This window comes from Clarias gariepinus, chromosome 15 (assembly GCF_024256425.1).
Source record: "Clarias gariepinus isolate MV-2021 ecotype Netherlands chromosome 15, CGAR_prim_01v2, whole genome shotgun sequence".
In the NCBI taxonomy this organism is placed as follows: Eukaryota; Metazoa; Chordata; class Actinopteri; order Siluriformes; family Clariidae; genus Clarias; species Clarias gariepinus.
This window is the reverse complement of record NC_071114.1, coordinates 19,371,649-19,387,178: the sequence shown is the minus strand read 5'-3', so window position 1 is coordinate 19,387,178 and position 15,530 is coordinate 19,371,649. Positions and strand designations below refer to the sequence as shown.

The window sequence follows — 15,530 nt, the reverse complement described above, 5'->3', positions numbered from 1 at the left end:
CACATCATACTTTCTATTTATTAATACTTATTTGTAATGTTGTGGTATATCAGCAAACCAAGTTTGTTCCGATTATCACTTACACTATAGCAGCTATAAATGGTTGTTTAAAATTTTTTTGAAGAAAACTTGAATATACAGCTTTACCTCTGACTGTTACAAACTGCTGACATTTATACATATACATAAATGTAACATCTTACAGAAACCTCACCAATTTAGTGGATTTTTAATCCAATGATTTTTAACCCAGTGATCCAATCCCTTTTAACCCTTCCGTGTATCAGAAGATGACCTGCAGTAACACCTCATGTCCCATGATTCAGTGCAGGAGGTTAACTGAGGATTCATAGCATGTTAATGTTGTTGTTTGAAGCCCATCAGGACCATTTAATGTGTTTATATAACAATTGTTTGTCCATCAACTCTCACTCAGCTGGACTGGATGTGGAGGAAACACACACACATAGCAAGCTCCATATTGTTTGTTCTGGGAATCTGAATCTGAGTTTAGTGCTATGTCCTGCTGAGTACTCCCACAGAGAACTATTACGTCTATTTAATGATCAATACTAGAGTGTTAAATACAGAAATCCTGTGTAAGAAATGTTTCAGCATTTGTAAAATGCACATAATTGATTTCAGGTTATATTTGATATGGTATTATATGATGTATCATGTATGTATGGATCAAGAGCTCTCATAAATATTAATAATTAATAAATACTTTAAAACTTTTTAACATGGATGTAATAAGAAAGCACTTTTACACTTACGTACTGTATAAATTCAGTTTTTATTATAAGCTTTTATTCCTTTACATTGTATTTTGCCAACGCACAGATTATACTGTAATTAACTTTGTGATACAAGGCCAGTTAATGCACTGTAGAAATGCTCTGACTAATAACCAGGAACTATTTCCATCTGTTTAAAAAAACCTTTGAACTTCCTCCTTCAAGAACAAAGTCAGTGATGTGAGGAGAGAAAGTGAGCAGGGTTCACAAAAGACTAACCTCTGTTAGCTAACCACTAATACACATTGTGGCCAAACTGCCTCCAGAACGTTTTACAGTGGGCACTATGAATAATGGGTGGATCGCTTCACATGCTTCCCTTCTTACCCTGATTCCCGAAACACTCTGTCCATACAAGACATGACCTTTTATATTGTTTCAATAAGTCCAATCTTGATACTTCCTAACTTGCATTGTGTGACTTTCAACTATTGATTTTTGATTTTTAAATCCAGTTTAATATCCCTAATAAGCACAATGACATATTTTCCATAATCAGAAGATACATCTTCCAGATGTCTGAGCTGATGTTTAGCATCAGCATCACTGATGGCATCAGAAAGCTGAAAGGTCTTAGCACCAGACAGCCTGGAGCCTATCCCAGGAGGCCTAGGGCACAGGGCAGGGTACACACGCACCAGAACTCACTCATTCACACATTACGGCCTATTTGGCAACGCCAATTAGCCTAATCTGCATGTCTTTGGACTGTAAGAGGAAACCCACCAAGCACAGGGACAACATACAAACTCCATGCCTACAGAGACGGGAATCGAGTCTGGCTGGGAATCGAACCTGGACGTGCAAGGCGACAGTGCTAACCACAATTAGTTAGTTTTGCATACAGTATATTTCTTTCCTAGACATAGTGTTGCATTTGTGTCAATAACAGGGACAGGAACAAAAAACTTAGGTTTTTATTAAAGCATTTTTATAGGTCTTAATGGTAGAGTAATTTTAAAAGCATGTAACACCATGAAACACATGCAACACAACTTGTTAAACTAAAATTCTTAGGAAAAGGCTGTGTGTGAGGAGATTTGGCCCAGCTAAAATCAAGTGTATATACACACACATGGTTAGGGGGAAAAATGACAGGATGCACATGCAGCTACAGGAAATGGATGGATGAAGGAAAGGAAGATATAGTTTTGGAACACAGCTGAAGTCTGAAGATTAAATAATTCCTGTTTTTCATTTCTCTCATCCTTAACCGGAGACTGCCTGCTTCAAAATCGAGGTTAGACCATTAATGCTGTGTATTAATCCTTTTTCTAATTTAACTTGAACAACAACCTGGACAAAACTCATATTCAGGCGTTTTGGAGATTCGTTAGCTGTTATGAATCAAAATGGATAAGTACTAATAAAAAATTTAATTAGTACCAATTATGCTACACATATTATAATAAAATTATTAAACTTCAACAACAAAAGCTTTTATAAGCTTCCATGACAAATTTAATTCATATAAAGGTTCAATATTTTTTTAAGTGATCGAGTTGTACATTTTGATTTATTTGATTAATTTGAAAATCTTTAGTCTCACACACACAAACTTGCAATGAAGATTTAATTGGTAAATATTGTTTTTTTCATCTGTCTGACGATAAAAAAAAAAATTAATTTATATCTGAGTGGTTAATTTAAAATAGACCTTCAGGAATCACTGTTTTGATTTCTCATTAAGCTTTAGCAATGAAATGAGGAAAGATAAGTTGAGACATTTTGAAATGAGTTTGACATTTTATTCAGTTGCTTGCCTAAGACCAATTATTTAATTATTATTAAAACTATTAATTGTCTCATACAACTAAAATGTATGTCTATATTGTTGCAAATAATTAAATTTCTTACCCAAACTTTCAGAGAATTTCAAACAACTGTGCTTTAGTACATTGAGATTAACAAACAAACAGACCAAGTTTTAAGACAAAATCTTACTAAAATTATAGTAAATTTAAACGATTCCACAAATTCTATATAAATCTAAATGTAACAGCGGAAAATATTGTTAAAAAAAAAAAGTCCTCACTCTTTCAATAATATCTTTACAATTTATACACTGGAGGACCCAAAATCAGTCTCAGAAAATGTTGTATGTCTGTCTATAAGTGATGTAATGAAATTTTGGTAATTCTTAGTATTTGCCTGAAGTTAAACTGGTGGCATAAATGAAATCAAAATGTTGAGTATAAGTGAAGTTATGAGCAGTTATGTGTCAGATTATGTCACTGTAAAAATTTTATTTAGCACTTTTTTTCTTCAGGTGGGCGTGGCTATACAGTACATGTCACTCAACAGAGGCAATTAACACGATAGTTTACCGCGTTTAGACATAGTATGCAGAAAACAAAAAAATTCTCAAGAAACAGAAACAAAAGTGCAACCAAACATGGCATACTTCAAAAAGGGCATGTACACTATGAAAACTGAATCTTCAAAGATGAATGGACAGATCAATGTACAATTTCTTTCATACATTCTAAAACTGTGGGGCTAATAAAAAGCAGTAATGTGAAGCGCCACTATGAGATAAAAGACGAATGGTTAAAGCAAACATATTTACAGTAGTCTGTGATGAGGGCATATAAAATACCCCACATAAGAGTGACCATGGATTGCCCCCAATATAACTGCTATAAAAATATCTATTACAAAATTTTTTTATCATTCCAGACTGGCTGGACAAAATTTGATTAAACTTTTGCAGAACTTGCAGTACTGTATCTGCACCATAAGTGAAATCAAAATTGTGAGTTAAAGTAATGCTTTGAACAGGTTTAAGCCACTTGCTCAATAAAAACAAACACCTGCACCAAGAGATATTAATTAGAAAAGTTAAACTGAATATTTTTACTGCAATTAGTTAATATATTTTCACTGCTGAAATAATGGCACTTTTACTAATCTTTTAAATTTGTCATTTGTGATGAACTCTTCATTTACAAACTGTACAAAAAAAAGCGCAACTTAGTGTAAATATGGTGTAAGATACTCAACCTTACAAATTGGAATTTCTTTGTATTAATAACTTAGGCAGAGGGTTTTTTTAGCTTTAACTTTTTAACTTGTTTTTATTTTTTATTTTTTTACTCTTTTCCTGTTAATGATAAAAAAATATCGCTAGTAGATAATAACTGGATTCCATGTGATTGAGTAAGTCACACTCCTAAATTGTACAGGAACAATGGATCCTTGTTCATGTTCACTGAAGCAAAAGAATTCCTGACATTTTGTCACAGAACTCCACATTCGCACATCTTTATTTTGTGAGAAACACATTCATCATTCTATCATTCATACAAAAATAAACCAACTCTAGTGATCAGGAAAATTATATGAAAACATATCGTTACATAACATTGTGTGTCATGGTGTCACCAATACCACTGGGTATGTATTAACATGCACACAGCAATGCTGTTTGTTTAAGCTTAATGCTTAAGCTTATAATATGCTCAGATATTTAGAGACAAAATATTAATAAACATGTCAATTCCTGTAATATTATTTTTTGTTTTCAATTGTTTATTGATCTAAATGTGTGCAGTCACTGATATGAGAAGGTTTCTGTAAATAAGCGTTAAAAGACAGCTCTTTATGAAAGTCAAAGGTAAAGTGGCAACTTTAAAGTTTTTTTGGCATCTGTTAGTTTGAATCTATGCTTTTTTTGTGTTAGTAGCTTCATGAGAGAGAAAAAGGAAGATCTATAGACAGAACAACTGTTATAGTTGCTATCACATAAGTGAGAAGAGGAGAATCTTTTTTTTTTTTTGCTTGTTTGTTTGTTTTACTGACATTCCACAACATTAGATGAACATATAACTGGATAAAAGTTGTTAAAGTTGTTCTTTAATAAATACAAATTGTAATTATTGGAAAATTGCTGCATTAAACGATAAATAAGATATTTGGAGATGAAAAATTCTGTGTGAAATTAGATAATCTACACGGTAATGTACTTTAAGAAAATCTGCTATATAATAAAATAAGTAAATGTTTGGTTAAAATAAATAAAAAAATAAAATGAATTTTATTAGGGAATAGATAATTAATTAGAAAAAGAAACCACATATATTAAGGAGAGAAAAACAAAACACAAATGAGCCATAACATTGCAATCGTTAACATTATATAAAGAGCTAAGTTTTTAGTTTGCTTTAACCACCAGCTGATTTTGGCTCTGTAGGCCTCTGGATGTGTGCGTGGTGTCTGGCAGGGGATGTTTTCAGCAAATCCTTTGGTTACACTGGGCTGTGCGGAGTGGGGTCTCCATGGATCGGACTTGTATGTTCAGCTCATCGTATGCAAGCTCAGTAGGACTGGGAAGTTGAGTTGGTTTGGGTTCTCAGTCTGCTGTGGTGGAGGGGGTGTTCTGGTGCCTTACTATCGTGGCATCTATCGTTTCATTTGCTTTTCTGTGGGATAGGATAAATGAGCATTTCTTTGGTCCCAGTGGGCATGGATAAGGATGTAAATATGAGGGTGGTATATAATTGATAATCACTGTTATTGTTATGTAGTGTTAATGTTGTGGCTGATCAGTATATAATGATTTTAGACATTTCCGGTATTATACTAAAGAAGCTAAAAATGAACTCTTGAATTCAATGTAAGGTTGTCTGGGTGTTTAGAGAGAAATCGAGAAGCGGAAAAATCATGGATAATAACTACCTCTGGTACAGTACAATAAAGTTCGTCACTGCTGCATCCTTTGTGACTGAGCTGTATTTGTCGTCCCCTCTGGGGGCGTGGCTTCGTGCTTCCAGCAGTCTTTAAAAGAGTTCACGTGCAGCGAGTAGCGGCGTTTCTGTGGGAGACCAACTGACAATCCGGCGTCTGTGAAAAACCGAGATGTTAAACAACGTTCACTTTATGAATTCTTTCAACATGTAAGTAAACATATTCTTTATAGGATTAAGTAAACATTATTATTTATTTCTTACTGTGGAGCCAGTTATTTCACTTTATATCCCGTTCCTGGTAGAAATTCAGTGATACAATGGCGTGTGTGTGTTTAACGTTATTACCTACAGTACCTCAGCTCACACAGCTTTATTAGGGTCGTTTTTGGTTGAGTGAGAATTTATTATACAGCTTACGAATAATTATACGAATGGAAAATATAAATAAATAAAAAACGATACTATGTCAGACAAAACTGTTACTTTGAGAAGAGAATTTTATGTTTTTTTATGTACAGTTATGTCTGGGTTTTTGGCGTGTGTTTCCACACATTAAAATTTCTCCTGATTTATTTTTTTTTTTTTACTAACTATTAAACGACTCATGCAAGCTTTCATAAAAATGTCATATGTCTGTCAGTATTTAAAAAAAAAAAAAAAATTGTGTAAAATTGGACAGATTTTCCCACAGTTTTTAAATTTTGGTTTTCCAGAAGACTGAGATATTCTTGTTCTGGAAAAAGTACAAAATCCATCCTCCCCTCCATGATTTCCCCAAATCCTCCACTTGAGCTACTTCTGCTGGGTATTTTATAGATTGTATTGAAGGTAATGTACAGAGTGATCTTTTAAAATGTAAGCAAAAAATAAAAAATGAAAAATTGGGGTGTACTAATTACACACCTTCATATAAGAAACTTATCCTGTCTGAATAGGAATTTGGAAATATACTATTGCAAAGTTCCCATAAACTCTTTCATGTTTTCTATTTCCACTACAAGTTGAAAGTGAGAACAACTACAACCAAGAAAGATAGACGAAAAGTCAACAGTGAGGAAATTTGATTATTTAATGTGACTAATCAAACCAAAATGAATATATAAATGATTTATCTATCAGTAGCCATACTTTGTGTGTCTAGGCATACGTTGATCTTGAATTCATGACTTGTTCTGCTGTCATGTTTCATCACTTTTTGAAAGTGTACAAGAATATGTACAATGATATGAGGAAATGAGCTGCAGTTAATGCAGATAGAGGTGGGTTTTTTTTTACAGTGAGAAACTTCATTGTAAAAAAAAACAAGTATTAACCTAAGGTTGTCTTTTTTCCATTGTTTTTCTTGGACTTATCCATAGCAACAATTTATAACAGCCATCAGCCCTAAGGTATGCTTTTTTATTTTTTTTATTTGACCATGCATAAGAAAGTCACACACAAAAGAAGACGAGAGTTATTCTCATGAGTAGAGAGTCTGTGTCTGTATGACTGTTTAAACAAGTCTTGGACCAATAGTGGAATTTCATTAGTCATCCAGAGAACAACTGAATAAAATGTGTATTTTGTTTAGAGATCAATCTACAATAGTGGCATAATTGTTAAAATAAACATTAATATTATTATTATTTTATTTATGCAGTGCTTAACACCTAAGGCTTTCTCTCTACTTCTACACAATATTTTAAACTAAATAGAAGATGGATTGAATTTTACATCCTAAAATAATTTTAAGGTTTGCAAGCTAAGAAATTAGGTTGGTTACATAGAAAATACCCCCAAAAAAACATCTGAAACAAATAAACTTCTGACTAACATCACAGTATGTGATTACTACTACGATTCTTACCTAAAATTCACAAGCTTGCTTTGAGAAATGTCTGCATTATTGCAAGTCTATTTTTGACACAAACTGAATTCCAGATTATCTAAATGATCACAGGCCTCCCATTTAACATGAAGAATTAAGCAAAATCACATGAGAGGGACTGCTGGTGTGCGGGATATCAGCTCAGCTGTGATGCTGTCATAGGCACAAGGTCGAAGTCCAAGTGCCAAATGTTATGTTATTTATTTGTTTATCCAAACCAGTTATTTTGGTTTGCCAACATCCTTTCTTACCTGGTGGACTGGCGGACCACGACTGGCAAAGCCAACAAATAGCAACTGAAATGTCGTGTAATTAACTGGGGTAAAAGAAGTTTTAAATTCTTACAAGTACTGAGTAGCCAAATGATAAAAATAAATCATGGAGATGGTGGACAGTTCTGTAAATCTTGTAAATTTCTTTTTATTTATTATTATTTATTTATTTATTTATTTATTTATCTTACAAGGGTGTCTCCCAGACATCGGTGGAGGATGTACAAGACGGTAGCTCTGACGTTCTTCGTGGCCGTGCTGATGATCAGTGTGTTTGAGACGGGAATCATCAGCACTAGAGGGGACTTGCAGATTGAGACCAATGCACGCATGCAGAAGGAAATAGTAAATTATTGGAAAGGTCAAGACAAATCAAAAGAAAATAAAGAACCAATCTATGAACCAGAAGAAACCAGAACTTGGGATATCACAAGTACGAACTGCAGTGCTAACACAAATATTTCTTCTACAGAAGATTTTACTACTTTGGAGGAGAACTTTAAACAGTTTGTTCTCTACAGGCACTGCAGATATTTTCCTGTGATCATTAACCACCCAGAGAAATGTTCTGGAGAAGTGCACCTCCTCATAGCGATAAAATCCATCGTATCACAACACGACAGACGTGAAGTGATTCGGCAAACTTGGGGCAAGGAGCAGGTCATAGATGGCAAGAAGATCAAGCTACTCTTTCTGTTGGGAACTTCTTCTAATGAAGTGGAAAAGGCAAACCACCAGAAGCTTCTGGAATACGAGGATTATATCTACGGTGACATCCTGCAGTGGGATTTCATGGATACGTTCTTCAATCTTACCTTAAAGGAGACCCACTTCCTGAAATGGTTCTCCACCTACTGCAGGGATGTACGCTACATCTTTAAAGGGGATGACGATGTCTTTGTTAGTGTGACGAACATTCTGGAGTACCTGGAGAGCAGCAACGACACAAAGGATTTGTTCGCTGGGGATGTCCTTTTCAAAGCAAAACCGATAAGACGGAAACAAAACAAATACTACATCCCTTCTGAGCTGTACAACAAGACGTATTACCCACCCTATGCAGGAGGAGGGGGGTTTTTGATGGACGGCCCCTTGGCTCGGCGACTCCATTTGGCTTCAGAAATGTTGGAACTATTTCCAATTGATGATGTGTTTCTTGGAATGTGCTTAGAGATTCTCCAGGTAACGCCTATAAAACACAACGCATTCAAAACTTTTGGCCTATTGAAGGATAAAAAGAGCAAACTGAACAAAGAGCCATGTTTCTACAAGAGCATGATTGTGGTCCATAAACTTCTCCCTCAGGAACTCCTGGACATGTGGAGGTTGGTCCACACTGACCTTGTGTGTACGCACAATCTTGGGCTGATGTGGGAAGAAAACTTGAACAATGAGAAGCCAAAGTTATAGCAACATGTTGTGGAAGGTGAACCACATTATATCTAACCCTGTCCCTTGTGTTAACCTTATCTTGGTGTCCAGATTAATACAATGGGGATTTTGAAGGATTTTCTCATCTTAAAAGACCAACTTTTCTATTTAAAAATGTTATGAAATATAACATCTCCCCCTGTAGACCGCTATGGTTTGGACTACAGTATGAATCATATCAGTCATGTGCAACTGAATGTGATAAGCCTGACTTGCTGTGACAGGGAAGGACATTGGTTCTGACAAATGCTGCAGTCTCTCTTTTACTTAACTACTAGTTAGCAAGTGATTGCTTATGGGGCTGCACGATTCTCACTATAATTTACGGAATTTTGCTATCACTCACATGATGTGTAACAAGGAAGCAGACCTACACAGACTGGTTAGTTTACTTGGTTTAGTTTGAGTGGTATGGCATTTTATTTGTGCCAAAAACCTGAATGTAAAACTCGTTACGCGCTCAATGTTTGCTGGCTTAAGCTCTCACTCACACACACACTTAAATTGTATTTTCACTCTCTCTCTCTCTCTCTCTTGCATGCTGTCAATATCACAATGATTTCTTGCACAAATCCATTCAATCATAGACAGCACTTGGAGAAAATCCCTCAGTGTGCTTGGTGAAACTTTTTCTTCTGTTTTTGTGTGATTTGGGATATACAGTAACTTACTGCAATAGCTACTGCAAGTAAAACTGACACGTTGATTTTCACTATTACTAAGAGACTCTAAAAACCGATAGAAAGCTACATAGAAATGTACTAGAAGTATATTAAAATTGACCAAAAAAACCCCAATTTAATACTTTAAACTGTCTGTTTAATTTTAAACTCTGACATTTACCTTGTGCTTATGTAATAATATAAACTCACACATGCAGTTGGATGTCCAAAACGTGCAGACAAAAAAAGTTCCACAGCTTTTAAGTTATTTACTTAAAGGGTTCTAAAATAAGGAAATGTGACCTTTCATAGACGGCACTTGGAGAAAAATCATGATTCATTATACATTTTAGCAAGAATCGTGCAGCCCTAGCTACTAATTATTTTTTGCTAACAGTTGCATCTGCCCTGCCCCCACAACCCACAAGAATTCCTTTGTTGCGCCTGGCAAAATTAAAGTGTGCTGTTTGAACACTAACGCAAAGAAATTTTAACATTTTCAAAGCAGCGTTGCATGTCCTTCCTGGCGAAGGATAGTAGTTTAAAAAGAAACAACTAAATATTTTTTTTAAGAATTATTATTATAATTTTTTTTTTTTTACTTTACTCGTGGTAAGATGGTTTTGGGTGGTTATTAAGATTTCTGCTTGAGGTATTACACCGTACTGATTTGTGAATGTATTTAAAATAGCATTAGATGTTATGTATGTTAAAAATAATCTCTCTACCTCAATTATGGAGTTCTGAAGACTGCGTTGTGTGTGTATGTAAACACATATGCACATCAGTATTTCAATTCTGTTTAACATGCCTTCATGCACTTGAACAGCCCACATGTGGTTTATTGAGATGAGCATTACTGAAATCTGAAAGGGGTAAAAATTACTACAAGGTACTGTATAGTAGAGCATTAAAATGGTTTTGTTTATTAGGGTTTATTTGTCCGATTCTGCTCATGACCATGTTGGCTATTAAACATTTTGGATAGTTCATAAAACTGTAAATTTTTGAGGAAACTCTACACTTAACACTCTGCTGCAACGGTACTTTAAAAATGTGTTTCCATCACACACCTGAAACATGAGCATGCCTAATATGCAGTCTATAACTGTGGAGAAGATTTATTCACCCAACTTGTGTGTAAATACGCATGCATTTTGTCGTTTTGTTTGTCAAGCAAATGTCATCCAGTGTTTTTTTTTTTTTTTTTCTCTTTCCTCCCTGTACTCAATTAATTCACATTTGTAATGGTAACACTACAGTCAGGGTACACACTCGTCTTATAGAAGTGTGTGCTTTGAAGTAAGCAGAAATATTATTTATTTTCCAGCCGCACACGGCCCTAAAAACATAAGAGCCAACACTAAACACTGAACATTGTAAACTGTGAAATTAATAAATACTCTGGTACTTAATTTAAAGATGTACTAGTTATAAGGTTTAGGGTCTGTTATATTTAATGTTTTTGATTTATGTGCCTTTTTTTTTAACTCTGACTTGAAATAGCAATCAATCAAATTAAAAACAAATGTGGAGACAATCATTGTAAATAAAGGTGTATGAAGAGGCAAGTTTCCCTGTTTATCTTTTTCTCATCACACTCCGGTGTAATTTGTATCCCAATTTGAAGTAAACTGAAAAAAAAAACTGCCTTGTTAATTGACTAATTCATCCTGAGGATGAGACAGTTTAATTAATACACATGAAGTAGTTTAGCTGTAAGTCACATTACCTACTAATACATTGACATGAGCAGCTCATTCATAATGACTCGTATGGCAGATGCACCACATCTGTATATACACTATACTGTAGATTCTAGATGAGAAGTCTGTGTTTTCTAACATTTGGACGTGAAGGACCGACTCTGTTGCTCAGCATGGACAATTCCAGTGATGCACTGATTTCTGGAGAGGGATGTTCTGCCATTCTTCAGATGATTTTTAGCCGCTCTTTGCTGGAGGAGTTGTGTAGCTCTGACACTTACTTTGTATGTAGCCAGGTAATACTGTAGTTTCCTTTTTTTTTTGGTAGAAACCTGAGTGACTATCACACAAGTATTTGTCTTCTGGAGACTCTGAGACCTCAGAGAACATTTTGAGATCTTCTGATCTTTGAGAGGCGTTTATGGTGCAGTCTATCAAAGTCTTGTCCTTTAAGCAAAATGAATTCCTAAATTTGTGTGACGAAGAACAAACAAGGGTGTTTTATTTATTTATTGCCTTCCTTGGGCGACATCCATAGCTTCATGCAACATACACATATATAATCTCCGTAGATCACCCCCGTACGATATCCAGAGCATTTGCTCATCTGGTAAAATTTTTTATTTTTTTTTAAAATCGTGGATTACTTTATCCTTTGCATCTTTGTGAACATTTTTTTTTAATATAGAGCTATGATGCAGACTCCCAGATAGACACAACCAAGTTCTCAGGTCAGTTTATGATCACATTCATGCAATGAATCATTCAGTCAACATACTTTCTGTCAGGCTCTCTAACATGTCAGTCAACACACATGTATTCACTTTTGTTTACCATGTTGTAGTGTGTTGCATACTTTGGGACCTTAACTTTTAATCTGATTAATCTGTAGTATCTAAAGTTTTTAATTTGGGTACAAGGGGAAACGGTACTAGTCAGGTTAGAAGTACTGCAATTGTTGGGAGATGATACAATTTTGAATCATTCGTTTTTTTGGTGGTATTTTACAGGTGTTTGCTTACTTCTGTTGTGCAAAGCCTGGAAGTTCCAGTACAATACTTCTAATTTGCATTATTTTCTAATTTAATATAATTGTCAGTATAAATCGCAGTTTGCAGTCAAGCTGGCATGGACCCCACAAGTAAGTATAAAATCTTATAATCCATTTTAAATCAAATTCATCATTGTGTTGTATGTAACACATGGTTGAATAGAGTAGATTAGATATGAAGAAAAAGCTGACTTTTTGTACAAAGCAGTTAAATGGCCAGTATTACAGTTTTGCTTCAATTTAAATATGGACCTAAAAATTGTGCAGAATCTTGAATACTACTGTAAATAATCAAACACACACACACACACACACACATACAACATGGCTTGTAGCTTTGCTTTTGCAAAAGTTTAACTTTTTGTCCTCAATGGAATTTGCTTCATGTCTGACTTCAAATGCCTTTACGGTGGAGTGTGAACACACAAGAGCTGGTTACTGATAGATTTCACTCGCTGTGTTTTAGTTAAATTACTGCAAGCTTCCTGCTTACAGAGAACAGATCAGAGGCCGTGAGAGCTGCCAATTAAAGTCTCTGTTGGAGGTTTCTCTGTTGCTGAATTATCTTTCATTTCAATCACCAAGTTTAAAAAGAAAGTGTATTTACTGTACTTTCGTAACTACTGCAACAAAGGCTTCTGTGAAGAAAAGGGGTAAAAATGCTGCAGCAGTGCGGGAGATCAATCTGTTTAACGACAACGGAACGTCACATTTCTGTGAAATCCTCAAAAGGAGGCAAAAGCAAGTGTGTCATTAGAGAGGCTCCTCGTTGAAGTTACGCAGAAATAAAAATCCCAATTTAAAGTAAACTGAAAAAAATAACTGCCTTATTAATTGACTAATCCATCCTGAGGATGAAACAGTTTAATTAAAACACAAAGTAGTGCAGCTGTAAGTCACATTACCTACTAATACATTGACATGAGCAGCTCAATCATAATGATTCATATGGCAGATGCACCACATACAGACACTATAGATCGCAGGTGAGAAGTCAGTGTCTGTGTTTTCTAACAATCAAAAGTGAAGGACCAACTCTGTTGCTCGGCATGAACGATTCCAGTGATGCACTGATTTTTTTCGAGAGGGATGTTCTGCCATTCTTCAGAAAAAAAAAAAAAAATCCAGTTTAGTCAACAGAAAAACAGTGATTCTGTTAGTGTGTGTGTGTGTGTGTGTGTGACATCCTAGAAAAAACCTCCCCTCCCCTCAATCACACCAGTCCTAATTCTTTTCAAAAGGTAAGGTGCAGGATAACTTGTTTTATTTTTAATTTATATTTTGTATGATCACAGTTTTTGTTCCTTAAATTTATGGCACTTAAATTTGAAATTTTCTGGTTTCAGGACGCAGTATTTTTTGTAGGAGATGGATTTATGTACCAAAGTTGCTGGTTTCTTTTTTTGTGTGGACATTCTGCCATGTATAGCAATTTCAGCAAGTTCATCCCCAAACCCACAGCCTCTCACAAACAAAACAGGCTTTTGGAAGCAAGAGCAAAAAAATAATAATAATAATAATTAATATATAGTATACATGTCAATAAATTAGAATATCAACAAAAAGTTTATTTATTTCAGTAATTCAATTAAAACAGTGAAACTCATTATATAGATTCATTACACATAGACTGATATATTTAAAGTGTTTATTTATTTTTTTTAAATTGTTTACAGCCTAATGAAAACCCAGAATTCGATATCTTAAGAAAATTTGAATATTGTGAAAAAGTTCAAGGTAGGCACATGGTGTCTCACTCTAATCAACTAATTAACTCAAAACACCTGCAAAGGTTTTTGGAGCCTTTCAAATGGTCTCTCAGTATGAATAAGTAGGCTATACAATTATGGGAATGACTGCTGAATTGACAGTTGTCCAGAAGACGAACATTGCCTCCCTGAACATTGAGGGTAAACCACACCAGGTTATTGCTAAAGAAGCTATCCATACACATTAATGAAAAGTTACATGAAATGAAAAAGGGTGAACACTCTTTAGGAATAACCACACTCTGAGAGGTGGTCAACTGAAGATTGTGTAACAAAGCCCATTTAAGAATTTGGAGAAGATTCACAAAGAGCGGGCTGGAGCTGGTGCTTTAAGAGCCACCACATACTTGGGCTATATACAGGATCTATCTATCTATCAATCTATCTATTGGTCTTAAGTAATATTGTAATTTTCTGAGATATTGAATTGTGGGCTTTCATTAGCTGTAAGCCATAATCATTAAAGTTAAAAGAAATAAACACTTGAAATACATCAGTGTATGTGTAAAGAATCTATACAACAAGTCTGTGCCTACCTATGGCTATTGCCCTTGGATGATTGCAGTGAAACCTGAGGTGATAATCTGCTGTTGTAGCCCATCCTCCTCAAGCTTCAATGAGATGTTTTCTGTTTATGCTGGTTGTAAAGAGTAACTGACTTAAAGTAGCTTTCCTTTCAGCTTGAATGAATCTGGCTATTCTTCTCTGATCTTTCAACAAGGCTTTTCCAGCATCAGATTTGCAGCTCAGCAAAGGGGGGCTGAACAATCCTGTGTAACTCTGGACCTCAAAAATCCCAGATCAGGAATCCTTGAAATGTTTAAATCAACAACTTTGCCTGAGTCAAAGTAACCCAACGATATTTCCTCCATTCTGATGTTTGCTGTGAAGATTAACTACAGATAGAGATATTAAACATGTCTTTTTAACACAGTCCTCCCATTAAACGTCTAAACTGCTCTCATTGGGCAGGCTAAATAAACATTTTTGCAGACAGGAACAGCATCCTGATATTGTCTTGTTTGTTTGTGTATCATTCAGTTTTTGAGACATTAAACATAAACAGCTCCCTCTCAGCTCTGCCCCGAACAAGACTTGCATTTTTACAAATCTCAGTTGTTGGGACCTTGCTAGTCACTCAAATACCTAAAAAGCAATGCATTATTATGGACAGGAGAATAAAATGCTTAATATAAAAATCTAACAGAAATCATACAGCTTCTTCCATAATTGAACCCCAGCATCTGCAGAATTCTAATCATTACAATAATAAAAACCACAGAGCAG

The 15,530-nt window shown here is 35.0% G+C and overlaps 1 protein-coding gene across 1 annotated transcript; it reads left to right on the top strand.

The window, feature by feature from the left end:
* Positions 1-5,613: 5,613 nt before the first annotated feature.
* b3gnt7 (UDP-GlcNAc:betaGal beta-1,3-N-acetylglucosaminyltransferase 7) lies at positions 5,614-11,252 on the top strand. Its single transcript, XM_053512635.1, has 2 exons — positions 5,614-5,692; positions 7,819-11,252. The coding sequence occupies exons 1-2, from the start codon at positions 5,655-5,657 to the stop codon at positions 9,032-9,034; spliced, it is 1,254 nt and encodes a 417-aa protein (XP_053368610.1). The 5' UTR covers positions 5,614-5,654; the 3' UTR covers positions 9,035-11,252.
* Positions 11,253-15,530: the final 4,278 nt, after the last annotated feature.